The following is a 20,457-nucleotide window of genomic DNA, read 5'->3' as shown; positions in this document are numbered from 1 at the left end:
AAATTCTTGCTTTACCCTTTGACAAAAATGAGAGAAACTATTTTAAGTACAAATAGACTTGATAAGGAGCTTTCTTGCTATGTTAGCCAGGAAGCTTTTGTGGGAACTAGAACACAACGAAACAGAACAAAAAGCTCAGTGTAACCTCAGGATGCCTACATCAAACTTTGAGGCATATGAGTCAATCAAATCCAGATTGTAAAACAATGTCTTTTATTTCTGGCATTTTCTTTTTTGTTATTGTAGGGAGCTATTTTTTAAGTTTACTCTTTTCTAATTTACTCTTTTTCTAATTTTGTTATTTTTACTTAAAAAAAATTCTACCGTTACTGATAGAACTGTCAGAAACAGAACTCTAACAGATATTGTCTTAGCTACACACCTTGTCCCTTTTTTCTTAAGAAAGTAAGCTTTGAGAATGAGGATAACTTAGAAAATAGCTCTTCTACAAGATGAGAGAATTAAATATCTTTCAGATATATTCCAGTTTTGCATCTCTGCCTTGACTGACATCAGTTTTATGGTTCCTCTCATTTCAAATGACTATTGCAGGACTCGATTTTTCATTTCATAAGTGGTTGGAGATGTGGGGGTTATTTTTATTTCTTTATTTGTTGTTTTTGTTTTCAGTTATTGTATATACCTTCCTCTCACATCAACCCCAAAGACCATCCCATGAATGTCAAGCATATTTGTCCACAAATGATTTGTGTGTTTTATTTTCCAGATGGAAACTTTTTTACTTACACAAGACATGAGCCTATTGGTGTATGTGGCCAAATCATTCCTGTAAGTTGGTCTTCTATATCATTTTCAGGTCTTCTATATCATCTTCTATATCATTTTCATCTTCTATATCAAAAAAAATGAATTCTAATTCTATTTCACTTGGTAAAGTAGTTTTCTCCGACACATAGGGATTCTTAGAAATTTGCTAAATGTGGAGCAAATGTAGTCACTGATGAGCTTAGGTCTCCCTGTGACTGACTCTTTGGATATGAATGAGGTAGTCCAGAAATATATCTATATTCCAGGGTATCACTTGAGTGTGTTTTGATATTACAGCATTGACCTATCTTAATCTTTTACTCTGTGGTTTGTTTTTAAAAAGCTGTATTATATATTATTTTTAAGACCCATGGTTCCCATGTATGTAGCAAAGCAGCCATCGCTGGCTTCTCTGCTGCAGGACGCCATTTTAACAAAGTAGTATGGCCGACTGTTCTCCAACACTTTTTACCCCTCTGAGAATTCTCGTCATGGAGAAGAGTAGCAACCAGTGTTTGAGACCCAAATACATTTTTTAAATTAAAGTGGAAGATACTGTTGGAGTGTTGTTTGGAATATATCCTGCCTTTAGTTGTATTTTTAAGCAGAATCATGAAGATTTTCTTTTCAACCCAACAAATAGGAGGCTATTTGTTGATTTCACCAACATATTCAAAGAAGCCAAATAAAAAGATGGTAAAGTGTTCTGAAGCTTTTAGATGGGGTAGTGTCAATGACCTATCTTCTGCTCCAGTGAGATTGAAATGCATCCATAGCCTCATTTTGAATGAAATTGTTCATTAGTTCAAAACTCTCAATAAAACTAATAAAAATTACACAATCCTGAATACTAGTAATGGCTAATATTTATTGCACACCTATGATGAACACATAACTCTATTAAGCCTTTCTCCCACTTTCTTGAAGAATCCTCAGGATAACCTTTTGAAGTAGAGAGGATTTTTATCAGCATTTGCAGATGATGAAATCATGCATGGAGAGCATGTAACTTGTCTGAGCTCACTGGGCTGGTCAATGATCGAGCTGAGATTTGAACCAAGTTCTTAGCCACCAGACCCTAGACTTTTTGTCTTTGGCAAAATATTTGTCTTGCCAATAAACGCTGCTGCTACTACTACTACTACTACACACACACACACACACACACATAATTTTTATGATTGACATATAGCTGACACACAATGTTATATTAGCTTCAGGTCACTGCTAAATATTATTATTGGGTACATGGTTACAACAAATGATCTATAAGGAGGGAATAATTACACTTTTCAGAGATGTGCAGAAAACGTACAATATGTTTAACAGTTAGTCTTGATTTTCAAACCATGCAGTAATTTTTTTTTTCCTCCAATAGATGAAGAACTCAAAATAACAGCACTTGATAAAATTTTATGGCTCTCTTCCACTCCTGTCCCATATTGAATTTATTTGGAGCTTTCCAACATTTATGAATTGCTTTTAGAAATGAACTTAATTTGAAGACAGCAGTTGATGACACGAAACTACCACAATTATTATTTCACATCTATAGGTAGTGAGTAACGTACACGTTAGATTAGCAAATGCGGCTTTCGGCAATACGAAGAATCTCTTGTTCTCTGTTGCTTTCTAGTGGAATTTCCCGCTGGTCATGCTCATTTGGAAGATAGGGCCTGCCCTTAGCTGTGGAAATACAGTGGTTGTAAAGCCTGCCGAGCAAACTCCTCTCACTGCTCTTCATGTGGCATCTTTAATCCAAGAGGTGAGTTTCCCAAATCCAGATACACACAAGAACTCAGGAGCCCTCCTTTACACTATGATGGCCTCACTTCTGCTACTACCGTAAAGCACCTGCCAGTGGCTCCTGTCCAGATGAGGACACATCAGATCTGGCCTCCAGCTGAGATTTCCGGGAGTCAGCCCAAATGAACCTCCGCCCAAACGGAGACAAGAAGCCAGACTCAGAGGCTTAGTGTCCAAGTCACCTTATAATCACTTTTATTTTTGTTTCCTGAGCTTAACTCATGAATGCAAATTCACGTTGAAATGGCTGTATCTTTCCTTCGAATGTTGAAATGAACATTGGTTTCTAACTAGCACTAACGGCCTGGAGATTCTGCAATTTTTTTTTAACTTTTTTTAAGCTTCGTAAAATTTTTAGTCCTTTGGCACTTTGGAGGCCTCTGTGCCAATATGCTTCTTTGTAATATTGGACCACATAATTTTTAAACCTATCTATCCATGAGGGGACATATTTCTATTCTGTTTTCCATTGTGGTTTCCTCTGCATTTACCTTCTTGCTCAAAAACCGGCCAAAAAAGAAAGGGGGAGGGGGACACATGAAATTTATTTTCATCAACCATCCAGATTGTGTTACTATCTTTTTTCTTGCAATGTCTTGCCCTTTGTCCTTCATATCTTTACAGAACTTAAAAACCAGTCTTTAGTTACTAGAAACATAAATTTAAGAAGTCTGAACCTAAATCTTCAAACTATTCTTCACTTTAAATTAAAAAGGGGGGGCAGAAGAGATGTCAGAATGGGACATTTTGATGTCAATAACATGAAATTTTAATGTGCCCATCTCAGGTACACACTGTTTTCTACCTGATCATTCTTTAACCAGGAATGAAATCAGTCTGTGAAGCTTAGTCACACAGAAGGACTGTTCTTATCTAACGTTTCACTGATGAAATGTTGCCAGTAGGAATTTGCAACCCAGTTGGTATGCCCCAAACAATCATTAGCTAGAAACTAAAAATGCAAGATCCTTTTAGCTTCTTAGTTTTGCCGATAGGATAATAATTGCATTGTTTTCCTTCTATGTGAGTAATTTACCAAGCTCTTTTCCACACACTATCTTTTTGAGTTACTATTATGGAATTTGAGGCAGCCATCACTGGGGCAATGATCCAGAAAAGTCAAACATGGACTCCCCCACAACCCTGATGAGAAACACTTCCCCAGTAATATAACTCTGCAGGTTATTTTAAGTGGGCTAAGAAATGAAATAATAATCATAATAATACCACTTAAATGAATCTTTCTTGGTAGAGAAATTCATAAGCTTAGCTTCGAGAGGCAGCTTTGATCCCAGACTCTCCTCTTTTTATCACAGAATTAAATTCTCAGTTCTGTTGTAATGATTTTACTTTTTATTCTCAGGCAGGTTTCCCTCCCGGAGTAGTGAACATTGTCCCTGGTTACGGGCCTACTGCTGGGGCGGCCATTTCTTCCCACATGGATATAGACAAAGTGGCCTTCACGGGATCCACAGAGGTAATAGCACTTACGCAGGCCAGTCGTGCAGAATGTCTGCATCTCCAGGTGTCAGAAACATGTTCTGTGTCACTGTTTTCAGGCCGACGTTTCTCTAAAACAAAAGTTCTTTTTAATGATTTGTTCCTTACTCAAGCCTTCGCACATGTTTATAGAACATAAGCAGCCGTGGTTGAGATGAAGCCCGGTATCCGTCACGCACTCGGGCTGCACGGAACTGTGTTCAGTGTGTTCATTACTTTCCCTGACAAGAAATACAGCCGATGAGACTCCGTTGTATGATGACTATGGTTTATGATAGAAAATCTAAATCGGGCCACAATGATTTGTAGGAATGAATGTAATTGCACCCTGTACATTATGGAAATTGAAGAGCAGAGCACCACCTTTAGCTCCTTATTTGGGGCTCTGTCTGTCCTGATCATTCTGAAAGGGGGCCAGGGCCTCAGCTTCCTGAGTGTTACTCCTGGCTTAGCCTAACTTTTATGCCTCTCCGGCTCCAGCTTGACTTTCCAGAAGGTTAAAGAACATGGTCTCAGCCATGGATACTGCAAGAAGAGGCAGGAAGGAAAGAAAGAGGGAACCTGCCTGGAAAGTGGAGTTTGGGAGAATGGATTCCCATCTATTGAGATGATTTTCTATTGCAAGCAAAAAGAAAGTGGTAAAATCATACTGTGTCAAGCAAAAAACAATATGAGTCTTCCTGCTGGGTGATGCGACAATGTGAAATGTTCAGTGCATACCTCTTACTGGTATACAGTATAAAGGATGAAGAATGAGAAGAGCCCCTTCTTATGAAGCTGTGGTTACACATGGGCTACAAGACAGGATGTGATAAGATACTGAGACCTGAACAAACCACTGTAAGGACATCCACAGGAAGGAACGATAGTGTCTACATAGGTGGGACAACCTGCTCTGAATTTTGAAGAGTGGTTATGTTTTTCACTCCCCAGAGATTGAGAAGCAAGAAGAACATTCTAGATAACAAGGAGAGGCCAATTTGATTATTTCCTATTCCTAATTAGCCACTCCAGTATAAAGAAACACTTACATAGAGAACTAAAATGGTAGAAAATCAAATTTTATTTTTCTTGATCTTTTTAAAACTAAATAAATACAAAAAAACTTTTTTATGTTGTGTAGCCACAGAACAGAAAAGGTTCACATTCTACAAACCCCTTATTGAGGTAGGGGAAGGCAAATCCTGCATTCAGGATTCTATGGACAAAACTACTGGGAATGAGATGGTGGCAATACATTTAAAAGAAATGGTGAAGTCACAGATGAAAATCATAGCAGAGGAGGTAAAGGCAGGAAGGTACAAGTTCCTCAGCCTAGCATTCTAGACCTCCACGCACATTGCCTGCCCTAGATCTCATGCCATTCATTCTCCAGTTCATCTGATCCCATCTCTAGAATCACTGCCTATTTGTCTTGTCCCATCCCTGGGCCCTACAGGGCTTTGGGGCACGTTACCTGCTAAAAATGGAAAAATTCTGGGATGAAAAGGCTAGGAAACATCTGGGTTCAAATTTGACTCTACCCCTTTAAGCGGTGTGTCTTCCAAATGTGAAGTATCATTGCTACATTTGTATTTCTCATTTGTAAATGAGAATAATAATATGTACTTTATTGGACAGAATACAATTGAATGAGCTAATGAGTGGTAAAATACTGAGCACACTATGGGTTATTCAAATGTATCTTTTCATTCCTCCAGGCTTTTGCTCACTCCTGGCCACACCTACTATAATATGGCTTCCACCACCAGATGCCTCTATGGCTTTCTCTGTAGCCCCAGGGGCATCCTGAATTTTAAGCCACTCCCCCCATCTGTGTTCCCCATTGTCCATGATCTTTAAGTATGAGAGCTCGTGCCCATTGCTTTGTCATGTATCTCTCTCCTTTTCTGACCATCTTCAGAGACTATCGTATTCACTGTTATCTGTAAAAACCAGCACAGTAACTACTTCCTAATAAGTATTAAATAATTAAGTGTATCTAAGACGATTTTAGAGGCCACACAGAAAAATCAGTCTTTCTGGGCTCTCTTTTAGCTTCAGGTTTGTTGCTTGGCAGGTAGTAGGAAACTTGCCAAGTGCCATGAAAGAGGCAAACAATGGATTATATCTTTTGTGGTCATGGGACCAATGACTCTCTTTCTAAAAGTGCTTCTGGCAAGGTAAGAATTTTCATGTCCCATTAGATTCATTTAAAATGGAATAAAACAAAACAAAGCACAGAACCCCGTGCACATCGTGCAGGCTGTGGTAAATTAGACCATTTCGATGAGCACTTGCTAGTTCTGCCCCACATGACAATGTCACAACGTCGTGGAATATATTGCTTACCATAGTCTCGAAGGTTCTTATTTTTCTTCGTTGCAGACCTCTTTAAGAAAAATGATGAACCTTTACTTTTTTCCAAGTAAGGGAACAAAATCAAGGGACAAAAATTGAAGTTTCCTTGTTTTGGCTTTAACTAGACATTTGGGAAAACTCAAACAAACCTTTTATTTGCCATCGAAACTTGTACTAAGCAAAAGTGTAACCTTCCTCCCTTACTCATACTTCTGGGCACTATTCGTTCTATTTCTTTTGGCATCTGTAACTTTTAGAAAAATATCTCTGATCTTATTCCCTTCCCCGAGACAAAAATTAACTACTTTAATAAAGTTTCTCCAGTATATATTCCTAAGCTAAAAAAAAATGCAGAAAGAATTTGGAGAATTTGAAGGAGGAAAAGAAAAGAATATTATGTAAGAAATAAAAAATTCTTGATCTTCTTAAATGAAAATTTAATAAGTATATTTTGGAAGGAAAATGGTATAACAAGAAAAATTTCAGACAGCATTTCCCCACAGCAAATCTACCTTCAGTTTCTTTTTATTAACCTATATTAAGGGATTTGATTTAGTGCATGACATCTTTAAATAAGGTAAAAACATTGGCAGATTAATTATTGCTCTGCTCTAACGCACGGTAGCCGTCATTTCAGTAACCACATAAAATTCAAACATGGGCTCAGCAAGCATCTCCTTATCTTTTGTTCAGTTGGGATAGAAACTTTCATTAAAATCTGATGTGTCAAATGGGGGGGAAGAAACCCAGAAACAAGATAAAATGAATCATCTTTCAAAAAGAAAACCAAGATCATTTAGTACATTAGGACTTCAATAAAAATACTAAAGAGGAAATAGTTACAAAGCAGACCAGGTTTTAGAGATGGAAAAATAAAACAACTACAGAAAATAATCTTGATGGGACGTGATCCACAAAGGAAAAAATGAAAACAATGGCTTTCTCTGAAGAGGGGCAACTAGCATTAAAGAAGAAACCAGAACAGTAGGATTCCAGCCAACTGAAGCAGCAGCACAGAGCACAGATCCAGTTTCTTTTTTCTAGCTCCACTTTGGTGTGGAGGGAGAGAGGAAAGGAAGAATGGAAGGAGGGAGGTGGGGGGGAAGAGAGAGACCTGGCAATCACCCATAGTTAAACAAGCCTGCGCTGTGACACAGAATGCTGAGAAGTATGCAATGATAGGACTTTATCGCCGACACCACGGGCGTGATCTCTCTTTGGGAAATTGATGTGTTTACAAGTAATGCAATCTGAGGGAGACCCTGGAACAGTCCTCATGAGGGTTCTATGCGGGGGTCATAAGAGGAAGAAGAGGTTGCGTCTGCCTAGAGTCAACAGAGCAAGCTTCATAGAAGAGTTCAGGTATCAGCTGGACCTCAAGGAAGGGTGGGATTGGGGGCAGCCCAGGTTAGGGTGGACATATAATGAGAAACAGAGATGAGGTTTAGGGGATAGTAAATATGCCAGTTTGGGGAGAGTTCTCTGGATTTCAGTAGAGGGATGAAAAGTCAAGTAGATAAGTGATGGTTGGATCGAGATATGTCCAGTTCATCCATAGAACGATGAAGTTCTTTTTCTTTTTTCTTTGAAAGGTGTGGTTCTGATTAAAATGAAAAATACCTCCTGTTCAGTTATGTCCGTCAAGATCAGCTGTCATCTTCTATGTATCTGTTCTCATAAGTGTTTTCCTGATTCATCATGTTTATGCTCGGATGGAGGAGCCTTTGACATCTGAGGGTGCCAAATCTTGAGAAAAGCCATTTAATGTTTCTCCCTAATGAAACTTAACTGTGGCACAAACCTCACATACATTTAAAATGCTAAATAAACCTGCCTTCCGGAGAGCAGATTAAACCTTCTCCTTGGTAATGCTCCATTCCAGGTTGGCCAGATGATCAAAGAAGCTGCCGGGAAAAGTAATCTGAAGAGAGTGACCCTGGAGCTTGGTGGAAAGAGCCCCTGCATCGTGTTTGCTGACGCCGACCGTGAGTGAAAGCCACTCTTAACTTTTCACCCCTCATCTTGGTGTCTGGCAAGGCCGGACGGTGACCCTGAAGTTTATAAAAGGGTTGGCTTCTAACATCAAAATGTAAGGCATTAACCAGAACCTAGAATTACTCTTGAAGATCTCTCAAACTGTCCTAACGTGTCACACCTAGGTGAGTCTAACCCAGACACTCCTTCTTCCTGGTGTGGAATAGATTGCCATTTTCGCAGCTGAACTCTAGGTGACTGTCTTGCACTTAGCAGCCATGGTCTTTTTTTTTTTTTTTTTTTAGTTCCATGCCTGTAAATATTAGCATTGGGTTAGGCATGGTGACGTATCCCCAGTTATGTTGGACTGGCACCAGCTAGAGAGATGGCATATTTCACATTTGTCATTTCCCTTCTCTCTGGGTCATACACACATTGAATGAAATGGTCAGAAGAGAATGATCCTTAGCATTTAAGGAATTTCCTTCTCTCCTTTTTTCCTGGCAAATGTGGTAGAATTTACATATGTTCCATCTATAATATGATGTGACTCCACTATACAATATCCCTGTTCATTCTGATTACATTAGCTAGTAGAATCCCACAATTACATTCTAAATGGGAATCCATCAGCAGAAATGGATTGACAAGCATTCATCTGGCTCTTTCTTTGACAGCTGCTGTATGAGGCAATAAGCAGAAATGGTTGAGTGTGATCTTAGCTGAAGCTTTTCAGAGCACACTGCCTTCTATAGTCTACAAATATGATAAGAGTCCTGATTTTTACCAAACCTGTCTAGAAACTGTTTCCACTACAATGTAAGTAGGTGTGGTTAGTTCACAAGGTTAAATATCCCAATACTCGATTGCTAATATGTTGAATTAAATCTTCACCATTTAGAAAATTAAAATGCAGAGAAAACTTTCTTCGGGTTGTTTAGGATTTAGTGATGACAACCTATTTTTCCTCTTAAAGCCCCATTCTACCATCTCAAATACATGGATAAGAGTTTACAGGCATATATGAAATAATATGGTGTATTTTATATAAAGTTGGAAAATGTTTTTCCTGAAACAGGGCAGCCAAGGTGGGTGAGTGATTTTGAATATTAATTTTTTTCAGAAGTATCACTTTTCCTATTGATCAGAGTATCTAAAAATATTTTTAAATTATTTAATGCAATAGATAGTTCATGTTTTCTTTGTCATTTAGTTAAAATCTGAGGGCTGAGGTATTTAGTAATCTAACTAATTATAAAGGGAGAGGTTTATAGAAGTCATGTGCAGGGTTGCCTGGCTGGTGCAGTCAGTTAACCCTCCACTCTCTGTTTCGCCTCAGGGCATGCTATCAAGCCCCAGTTCGGGCTCCATGCTCATTGGAGAGCCTGCTTGAGATTCTCTCCCTCTGCCCCTCCCCCACATGCACATGCTCTCTCTCTTTCCCTCTCTTCCTCTAAAATAAATAAATAAATGTAAAAAAAATCATTTGCAGTGGGAAAGGATCTTATGACACTTTCTATATTCTTGGTAGTGTCATAATATATATTGGTATATTAATGTTTTTGAGATTTTATATTTGTGACTATCCTTTCCATGTCAAATAAAGGATTAGAAAGGTTCATTTGTCACCTGGCTGATAAGAGGTGGGGTGTATTGAATCTACATCTGACTGTGCAACTCATAATTTTTCTATAGCATCTTATTGCCTCTGAGAGATGTGTACAAATACATCATCTTTAGAAAATATCTCTTCTTCAACGTGAGTATCTTCTTTGCAGTGGACAATGCCGTCGAATTTGCACACCATGGGTTATTCTACCACCAAGGCCAGTGTTGTATAGCTGCTTCCAGGCTTTTCGTGGAAGAATCGATTTACGATGAGTTTGTTCGAAGGAGTGTTGAACGGGCTAAAAAGTATGTTCTTGGAAATCCTCTGACCCCAGGAGTCACACAAGGCCCTCAGGTGAGTATACACAAGAAGGAATAGCATTCACAGGGGACAAGAACAAAATGTCCTCTTTAGGTTTACTTTTTATTGAATAAGATTATTTCCTTACCACAGATCTTCCTAGGTGACAATACTGTGTCAGTCTGGTGTTTCAAAAAAAAAAGAAGAAAAGCGATGACTCTCACTCCCCATGTTGAAGAAAGCACCCTGAGGTTGTGTGGCCTCATCTTCATGTCTTGAAACAGTTTAAGAAGCGTGTTGGCAATTAAAGATGTGAGGAGAACAGCAAATGTAAATTTCTTGTTTCCCTCATTCTGCACACCTCTTGATTCCTGTATGCAGTCTCTGTCCACTTGGAAGTTCTTATAGAATCCTGGCATTTCTTTCTCCCTCAGGATCAGTCCTTTGTCTCAGCTTCCATCCCACAGATGTGGGCAGCTAGCATACCTCTCAATTCACTCCGGTCTTCAGTTACTCTGATGGGCCTTTGGTGACCTGAGTGTCCTAGAAGGTCCTGAGTTCCTGGCTTTGTGGCAAATGTCTCGTTTTCCGTGGAAAAGGCCAGTTGTTCCATAAGGTTCCCATTTTCTAATGTGTTCTTCAAACCATTATCAACAAGAGGGTCTTCCTTTGCCTCTTCCTTGCGCAGTAACCTGTTCATTGTCTGTTGTGCAAACGCCTGGATCTTTCATTCTGAATTGACTCCAGACCTCTGGGACCTTGATCTAGAGCAGTGGTTCTCAACTGGGAACAGTTTTGCCCCCGCCATGGAAATATTTGACATTTTTAGTTGTCTCAACTGGGGTGGTTGAGAGGGGGTGGTTCTACCGGCATCTAATGGAGGGTGGAGGCCAGAGATGTTATTAAATCTTACAGTGCACAGGAGAGCTGAGAGTTATCTGCCACAAAATGCCAATCAGGCCGCTGTTGAGAAATTGTTCTCTAGAGTGTAGACATTAAGCTCAGAGACGTTATTCTTTCACACTAAAAATTATACACTGTTCCGTGCTATTGATTTGAAGCAAACACTGTTCTTAACACAGTCACTAAGCCAAAAATAAATTTTATTAGCCAAAATTTATTGAATGCTACCATCAGCTAAACCCTGGGATGAGTACCTGGCAATGCCCAAAGGAACAAGGTGGATATGGACCTGACCTCACAGAGTTTACAGTCTGGAAGAGTTAAAAGGCTGTCTTGGGTTTTTCTGCTCGTGCCAAGATAGCCAAGTAGGAAAACCTTAGGATTTAGGCAATGCCAAATATTAAAACCTAAAAGCCCTAAAATAACTCAGTTGGAAATGAGGTAATACGTTGTTTTATCTTAATCACATTATATTTTGTTTTTATCCTTGAGTTAGTACGGAGAAGTAGTTGCTAATTTTGCTTATATTGGGTAGCTTTTCAAATGGATGCCAAGACATATAATAAATTTGATTTTGACGTGGTCTCCAATTCTAAGAAAGGATGAGATCCTAAGATTTCAGTTGTGATTCTTTCTTTCTCTAAATAACTACCTGTCTATGTAAAAGTAAAGCATTTTTCCCATTTGATTATATATATATATAGAGAGAGAGAGAGAGAGAGAGAGAGATCTGAACAGGATCAGGGAGGGGAAGAAAGGGGAAGTGAAAGGAAGAGAATATCTAAGATACTTAATACTAAACATTGTTGGCAGCACTTTCTCCGCTAGAGGACCTACAATTCAACCAGAGGCTCAAAAATTGATCTAGAATTCATTATTCCTAAGTGAAAGGAGTAAAAATAGACTTTAAGAAAATTCCTATTCAGAGATTTCTTAAGTAAATAGTGATCTAACTGCTTAATATAAGACTTGAATCTGTATAAATGAGTGGATTTTCATCACAGGTTGTGCTGAGTAAGTGCAAAGTAGGTATTTGAGAAGTAAGACTGAAAAGCCCCCGGGGCTTCTTACCCTTAAAAATACCGGTTGTTGTAAGAAATGGCTTACGGAAAGAGACGCTTAGGCACTAAGCGTACTTTTATATGTGTATAAATATATGTATATACCTGTTTTAATATATGTAAATACATGTTTTATAGTTATATAAATATATGTAAAGACATTTTTATATGTATATAAATATATGTATATAAATATGTATATATAAATATATATGTGTATATGTATATATATATATATAAATTTCTTCATTGGTAAAGTGATTTTACAATTTGATTTCATAGACCAAAATATGCATTCTTAAAAACCTGGAAAAATTAGTATTTTCACTTGGAAGTAATGATACCCACATCAAGCGTTATAATATTATCACCAGAAGTTGCATCTTGTCCTACTGCAGAGAGGTGGATTTTCGAAATAGAGGTTGGATTTAAAATTAACCTCCCTGAGGCTCTGTTTTCTCATCTGTAAAATGGAAGCAGTAACACCAATCTTGCAGGGTGACTGGGCAGTGAAATGCAATAATCTATATAAAGCGTCTGAGTGCCTCATTCACAGTACATGCTCAAATGTCTGTTGAGTAAATGAAAATGACATGCTTCCATTTATACCTATGGTGACAATTACTATCACCGATCAATAACTTCATATATCTGCTCTCATTGCTTTTGTTGATCTATGGGTCCCAAATAATTTGAAGGATGTCTCAGTGTCATTTCTTAAACTGTCTTTGTTCTCAACCCATCAACCCTAAGGAATTAAAGAATTTGCACAGACACATAAATGTATACTTTGAGACTATTACAGTGCCAAGCCCTATTACATTTCATAGACTGGCCCATGAGCTAATGGCCCATCACACAGTAAAGAGCCCCTGCTACATCCTAGCCTTATTGAGAAGTTCCTGAGGGCCAAAAGGAAAGGCAAATTCAGATATGGCCAATCTGAAACCTTCTGAGGAAGATTTGTATTTATGGTGAAGCAAAATTAGCTAGACTATACTATGTCCCCAGGTATAACTGAAAACTTCCATCACTAGGCCTAAACTTTGGTGCAATGTTCTCAATCTTTCCTGTGCATTTGAGTCACCTGAGAATCTCCTTAAAAATGCAAATTCTGATACAGTAGATCTAGTGTGAGGCCTAAGAAATGCATTTTGCCACCAAGTAACACTAGAGTTGCTGATTAGAGGAGCACATTGTCAGCGGCCAGACACTATACTATGAATTCCTGTATTCTTACAAGTTATTGACCATCAAGTTTTCCAACAAACAAATCCTTTCCGCCTTTACCTCCCAGTGCATAGGCAAGACTAGGACTGTCCTCAAATATCCACTGTGGTCACAGGCAGGGAAAAGTTTACACTTAGGGAATACATCTTAAAATGAAATCCCCCAAAATCATGATTTTTTTGAGGCCATAGTGAGATTAATATTTTGGAATAGGCCACAGAGACTGCATGGAGACACAAGAATCCTTGGCTATTTGCTGGCACTCCAAAACATTTTAACCAGGCAAAACTACCACCACCCCTTAGTCTGGCTGTAGTAAATACTATGCAACAATTTAAATATCAAACCAACAGTTATTAAACCAACATTACAACTCCCTTGATCTGCTGGAAATGAATCAACATTTTCTTTTTGAAACATTCAATTAACTATCGTGCAATAGGAGGACTGAGCAACATTGTACCAAATATTGTGCCAAATTTATAAAATAGCTTCTGGTTTCAAATAGCACTTAATCTCATTGGAACTGGGAACTGGGCTGTGAGCAGTTAGTTTGAAACCTTTTTCTGGGATTTGAAAGATGGGGGAGATTGCAGAGTCAAAGGAGAAGATAAAGAGCAATGCTCTTCAAGTCGTGAGAAGAGACTAGTTGAATTGGCAAGAGGCCCTCCACCTGGACTCCTGGATCTTCAGTCTTTTTCCTTTAAAATTTAACCCTGGCTGCACCTGAGACAGAGCAGTCTTCTCCAGTGACTCGGAGTCCAAGGATCGCTCAAGTCCTCAGTCTCCCCAAAATTGGAACTGAGACAATACATAGCCCCAACTCCAGTACATGGAGGGAAGATGAGTGCTCGGATATCCCAGCCAGAACTCCAGACTTAAGCTTGTTTTTTTTTTTTCCTTATAAAAATATTGCTTATCCAACCATTACGGCTCTGTAATTCTTGTCACGTATTTAGATGTGGCCTCTGTAATGGAGCAGATGCTAATAATCGGGACAGGCTAGAGATTGGGATTGGACCAGTGGAGGCTGCCCCACGGGGATCCTCACGGGGAGGATGCCCAGGCCGTGGTCAGCTTGGATCCGGCCAGAGGAGGTTGTCAGGAATGAGGAGAAGCAAACAGAGGTCTAGGGGTCTTCAAAGCCATAAAGCATCTGCTTTCCAACTGCCATATTAAATTAAACCCAGTTTCAAAGTTCTCTTCTCGTTTTCCTCTTTATTTCAGCTAGGACTATAGTTTTCAAGTAAGTGTGTTTGACTCTTACCAGGCATTTTTCCCAGTGTAAATAGATGACAGTGTGTGAAAACGTTTACACTTGTTTGCAGCGCTGATATGCGTTGCTTATGTAGCTGTAAAACAAATGCTGAATACAAATATTTATCTTTAAGTGTTCTTTCTAGAAAAGTCAGGAGAATAAACACAGAATGAATCTGAGCCTCCGTCAGCTGTTTTGATGGAAGATGTCACTTAATAACAATATTCTAGCATTTTGAAACCCTCATTAACAGGCTGGGCAATACATTACCTTTATAAACTTACTTATTTACTTAATTCATTCATTTCTTTTCATTTCTGTGTGATATTTTCCCAACAGATTGATAAGGAACAGTATGAAAAAATACTTGACCTCATTGAGAGTGGGAAGAAAGAAGGGGCCAAGCTGGAGTGTGGCGGAGGTCCGTGGGGGAATAAAGGCTACTTCGTCCAGCCCACGGTCTTCTCTAATGTTACAGACGACATGCGCATTGCCAAAGAAGAGGTAAATACTTGCATTCTGCTCCATTCCCTTTGTTGTTATATTTTCTCTTTGTGTGCGTACAAAGTGTCCCTTTAAAAATCTCAGTCCTTGGGGAGCCTTGGTGGCTCAGTTGGTTGAGTGTCCCACACTTGGTTTCAGCTCAGGTTCATGAGATCAAACCCTACAACCGGCTCCACAGTCAGTGTGGAGTCTGCTTGTCCCACTCCCTCCCCCTCTGTTCTCCCCCCCGCCCCCCGCTCATGCACAGCTCTCTATCTCTAAAATAAATAAATGAATCTTAAAAAAATAAAATTGTCAGTTCTTTTAACATCTTTCTTGGTAAATGTTTCTTTTCATGTCTGTTCTTTTCATTTCATTACCAAAAAAAAAAAAAACCAAAAAGCCATTTATTGTAATCAAGACTTAAAATAGTAAGGAAATCCTGAGGCCAGACAAGAATTTCCAGCCAAAGACAGATCAGGATGCTTAACAATTTCTAGGTGCTTCTTCCACAGCTTTAAAGTAATGGAAAAGGAAACCTCATTTCGTTGTTGCTTTTTCTTCTCTGGAAATAATATATTCGAAGATAATTGGAAAATGATTACATGATACACAAGATTTTTTAAAAAAATAAACTTATTTTATGATAAGTTGTAGATGCAACTGTTGTTATGAGAAATAATGCAGACAGATCCCATTGCTTTTTACCCAGTTTCCTTCAGTTGGTAACATCTCGAAAAACTATAGCATAGTATCACAGCAAGTATGTTGACATTGAAACAAACACAGAACATTTCATCACCACATGAATCCCTCATGTTTCTTTAATAGCCAAATCCATGATCCTCCTATAACCCCCTATCCTTAACCCCAGGCTTTCCCTTAACCACCAATCAGTTTTCCATTTCTATAATTTGGTCGTCTTAAGAATTTTATATAAGTGGATTCATTCTCCGTGCAACCCTTTGGGATTGGATTTTTTTTTTCACTCAGCTTCATTTTCTACAGATTGGTCTAGGTTGTTGCATGTCAGGATAGTTGTTTCTTCTTATTGCACAGCAGTTCTCCGTAGTATGGTGTACTACCATTAACCATTCCCCTACTGAAGAACCTATGATTGTTTCCAGTTTGGGGCTACTAGGAATAATGCTGCTCTAAACATTGGGTACAGGTTTTTATATGAACATAAGTCTTCATTTCTCTGGGATAAATGCCCAAGAGTAAAATTGCTGGGTCATATGTAGATGCATTTTTTTAAAAGAAACCGGCAAACTGGTTTCCAGAGTAGACGAATATTTTCATGTTCCCATTAGCAATGTATGAGTGATCCAGTTTCCCTGCAGCCTTGCTCACATTTAGTGTTGTGATTATTTTTACTTTTAGCTGTTTTGATAGGCATGATAGCTCATCGTGAATTAAATTTGCATTTCCCTAATAGCTAATGATATTGTACATCTTTCCATTGGGTTGTTTGCCATCTGATGTCTTCCTTAATGAAATAGTTCTTCATGTCTTTTGTCCATGTTCTCATTGGATTGTTTGCCTTTCACTGTTGAGTTTGGAGGGTTCTTTACTGTATTTTGGATACCAGTCTTTTGTTGGGTATGTGGTTTACAAATATTTTCCCCCAGTCCGTAGGTCGTCTTCTCATCTTCTTAGCAGGGTCTTTTTCAAAACAAAAGTTTTTCATTTTGAGGGACTTTCATTTATCCGTTTTATCCCCTTCTGTGGATAGTGTTTGGTGTCAACTCTGTGAACCCTTTGTTCACTCCTAGATCTAAAAGACTTCTGTGTTTTAAATTTTTTTCTAGAAGTTTTATAATGTATTTTGTAAGTCTGTGGTCCACTTTAGGTTAATTGTTATGTACGGAATGAGACCTAAGTCCACGTTGTTGGGTTCTGTTTTGTTCTGTTTTGCCTACGGATGCTTAATTGCTTTAGCATTTGTTGAAAGGCGACTTATCTTCCATTCCATTACTTTTGCAACTTTGTCAGACTTCAGTTGTGCATATTTGTGTATCAGTTTCTCGGTTCCCTAGTCTGTTCCACTGTGTTTGCTTTGTCTGCTGCTACTCTCTTGATTATGGTGGCTGTATAATAAGTCTTGAAATTGGGAAGACTGAATCCTCTCGCTTTATTCTTTCTCAAAATTGTATTAGCTAATCTAGTTCCTTTGCTTTTCCATATGAATTTTGGAATAAAAAGTCACGTAGGGTTTGAATGTAATTTTATTTACGTGTATCTCCCTCCATATTCTCCTGGCCCTGTTTTCAGCTCTTGCACTTCCTAATTTTCCTGGAGAAATATATTGCAATTAAATATTAGGTGAGCACAAACTAATTAACATTAAAAAGATGTTATCCAGAGATGTGATATATAACTATATAACTAGGAAAGGCTAGTTTGCATTTAGGAATTATAAATAATCTACCTCATGGACAGAGGTGTTTTATTTTTTTAAGGGTTTTATGTATTTATTTATTTACCTGAGAGAGAAAGAGAGAGCACAAGCAGGGGGAGGGGTAGTGGGAGAGGGAGAGACTCTCAGACAGGCTCTGCACTGAGTGTAGAGCTCGACACGGGGCTCGGTCTCATGACCCTGAGATCATGACCTGAACTGGAATCAAGAGTCAGATGCTTAACTGACTGAGCCACTGGGTGCCCTGGACAGAGGGGTTTTAACAAATACAGAGATAGATTCATTGGCTTTGGGCTATGAAGGTGTCACATAATACACTATAACAAGAAGGCACTGTCAACTCAAATATACTGAATCATAACATTTTGTCCAATGAACTTGTATCTCATCTTTATGATATGATAGAGAACCTAAAGGGTTATTTTCATTACCTCCCAAAATGCCATCAAGCAAGGAAGAAAGTACAGAATCAGATTTGCAAACAATAAATAGGAAAAATAAAAGAGATGCATATGGATAATCAAATATAGTTTATCCACACCGATTCATCCCTTAACTCATTTTTGCATTTATTTGCATGTAAAGTTTGCATGTACTGACAAGTACATGAGCATGTACTGACAAATACAAGAGCTGCTGTTCTTTCTTGCACACCATGGAAAAGGACAAAGCCCCCCCCCCAAAAAAAAGGCGTTCAATCAAGGAAACACTGTGCTCCTATAATAGACATAGTAGAGTAGCTTGTTTTGTTACTTCAAAGAAGCCTTGAATGCTGTGCTTTGTTTAATTAAAATTATGTAAGATATTAACACACTTATTACAATAGCTGCTATATACCTGGTTCCCAAGTTACAACATTATAATTAGATTTACAGCCTTAGGATTTGCACTCAGCCTCTATGGAATGGTAGCCCCCAACTCCAGTACTTACATCAGTGATGAACACCGGAAAACTATCTTTTCTGATTTTTGCCAACCCCTAACATACATTTCCCAGAAAATTTTAGTTTCTGGGAAACTAAATTTCAGAAGGACCCTTCTTCGTTTAAGTTTAATATATGTTTTATAGAAACATAATACAGGAGCTTAATTTTTAAGAGAAACCCAGTTGTTTTTCTCCCATCTGGGGATGAGATGCAGAATAAGTTGACTCTGGGCTGAGCTAACTAAAGAATCTAGCACAAGTGAAAGAGCAACTTAGGTTTGAATGAGCAAATTGTGAGTTTGTTTCCTATCCTATGATTATAGTCAATGAACCCATGCTTTGGTTAGTGGTTGAGGATTTAAGCTCTTACAGTAATGGATCATTTTGTTTGGTACATGTGAGTTGCTTAAGATTTGGCTGAAGAATAGAATCTGAACAAAAATTCATGTTGTTTCACCTAATTTGGCTGATTATAAAAAGATCTAAGTCCAGGAGAATAGGTGATATTTCAGTTGATGATACACTGATATTTAAAATAAAATTATTATTATCAATTATTGCCTACTTATTTCTCCAGTAGAGCTCGCATTGGCTTCTTGAGTTTGCTGTTTATGTAGTGACTTGATGTGGAAAACTAGGGAGAGAATATAAAATATTCCTAAATGTAAAAGAAACTCTGAAGTTAACGACTTTATGCACAATGGTGAGTTATTGGAAGTCTAATTCCAACAACAAGAAAATGAATATTGCCTTATTTATTTCTACCTCATTTTATTCCAAAGGGAATTTAACACATGACCATTGTGTATCCTAACCTCCCATTCCAGCAGCTACCATTTTGGTTCACACTTTGAGATGCAAGGTAAAATCTTAATTTACGATAGTTTGTAGGGGAAGAAAATTGCAATACCATTTAAAATATTTAGTTTTAACCTGTTACTTTGATTTATTTCATGCATTTTTCTATGATACAGATATTTGGACCGGTGCAGCAAATCATGAAGTTTAAATCTTTAGATGAGGTGATCAAGAGAGCAAATAATACTCTTTATGGCTTATCAGCAGGAATCTTTACCAAAGATATCGATAAAGCCATAACGGTCTCCTCCGCTCTGCAGGCTGGGACAGTGTGGTAAGTCCAATCTACCCAATACCGTCTTTGCAGTATTAACCGCATTAACATGTTACTTTGTTCTTTCTATTTATTTACCTATTTATTTTTGAGGTATTGACATGATACTACTTTCAGGTTACGACACAATAATTTGATATCTGTATACACCGCACAGTGATCCCTACAATAAGTCTGGCTATCATCAGTCACTCTCCGAAATTAAATTTTTTTTCTTGTGGTGAGAACTTTTAAATTTACTGTCTTGGCAACTATCAAATGTGTAGTACAAAATTATGTACTGTAGTTGCCATGTTGTACATTATACCCCCATGACTTACTTAATTTATACCTGGAAGTTTGTACCTCTTGACCCCCTTTACATGTATGTCCCACTCCCTACATCCTATCAGTCTGTTCTCCGTACCCATACATTTTGTTTTGTTTGTTTTGTTTCTTAGATTCCACATGTAAGTGAAATCATACAATATCTGTTTTTCTCTGACTTCTTTTTCTTAGTATAATACCTTCAAGGTCCATCGTGTTGTCACCAATGGCGAGGATTTCCTTTTTTATGGCTGGGTAGTATTCCATTGTACACATACATCACATCTTTATCCATTCATCCATCAGTGGACTCTTAGGTTGTTTCCATATCTTGGCTATTGCAGCTAGTGTTGCAATGAACATAGGGTGCATATATCTTTTTAAACTGGTATTTTTATTTCCTTCAGATAAGTACCCAGAAGTAGAATTGCTGGATCGTATGA

At 38.2% G+C, this 20,457-nt stretch overlaps 1 protein-coding gene across 2 annotated transcripts in view; it reads left to right on the top strand.

Annotated features, from left to right (window-relative positions):
• Positions 1-20,457, top strand: part of ALDH1A1 (aldehyde dehydrogenase 1 family member A1) — a 56,738-nt gene that overhangs the window by 24,750 nt on the left and 11,531 nt on the right. For both annotated transcript variants that reach the window (XM_057305588.1, XM_057305589.1), the window contains exons 5-11: positions 728-789; positions 2,405-2,533; positions 3,938-4,051; positions 8,297-8,399; positions 10,167-10,351; positions 15,089-15,253; positions 19,551-19,708. In XM_057305588.1, coding sequence (XP_057161571.1) covers positions 728-789; positions 2,405-2,533; positions 3,938-4,051; positions 8,297-8,399; positions 10,167-10,351; positions 15,089-15,253; positions 19,551-19,708 — 916 coding nt within the window. The remainder of the gene's footprint in view (positions 1-727; positions 790-2,404; positions 2,534-3,937; positions 4,052-8,296; positions 8,400-10,166; positions 10,352-15,088; positions 15,254-19,550; positions 19,709-20,457) is intronic.

The sequence above is a fragment of the Ursus arctos genome, unplaced genomic scaffold (genome assembly GCF_023065955.2).
Source record: "Ursus arctos isolate Adak ecotype North America unplaced genomic scaffold, UrsArc2.0 scaffold_33, whole genome shotgun sequence".
NCBI classification, from domain to species: domain Eukaryota; kingdom Metazoa; phylum Chordata; class Mammalia; order Carnivora; family Ursidae; genus Ursus; species Ursus arctos.
Note: the sequence above shows the minus strand (reverse complement) of the source record. Positions and strands in the feature narration are given on the sequence as shown.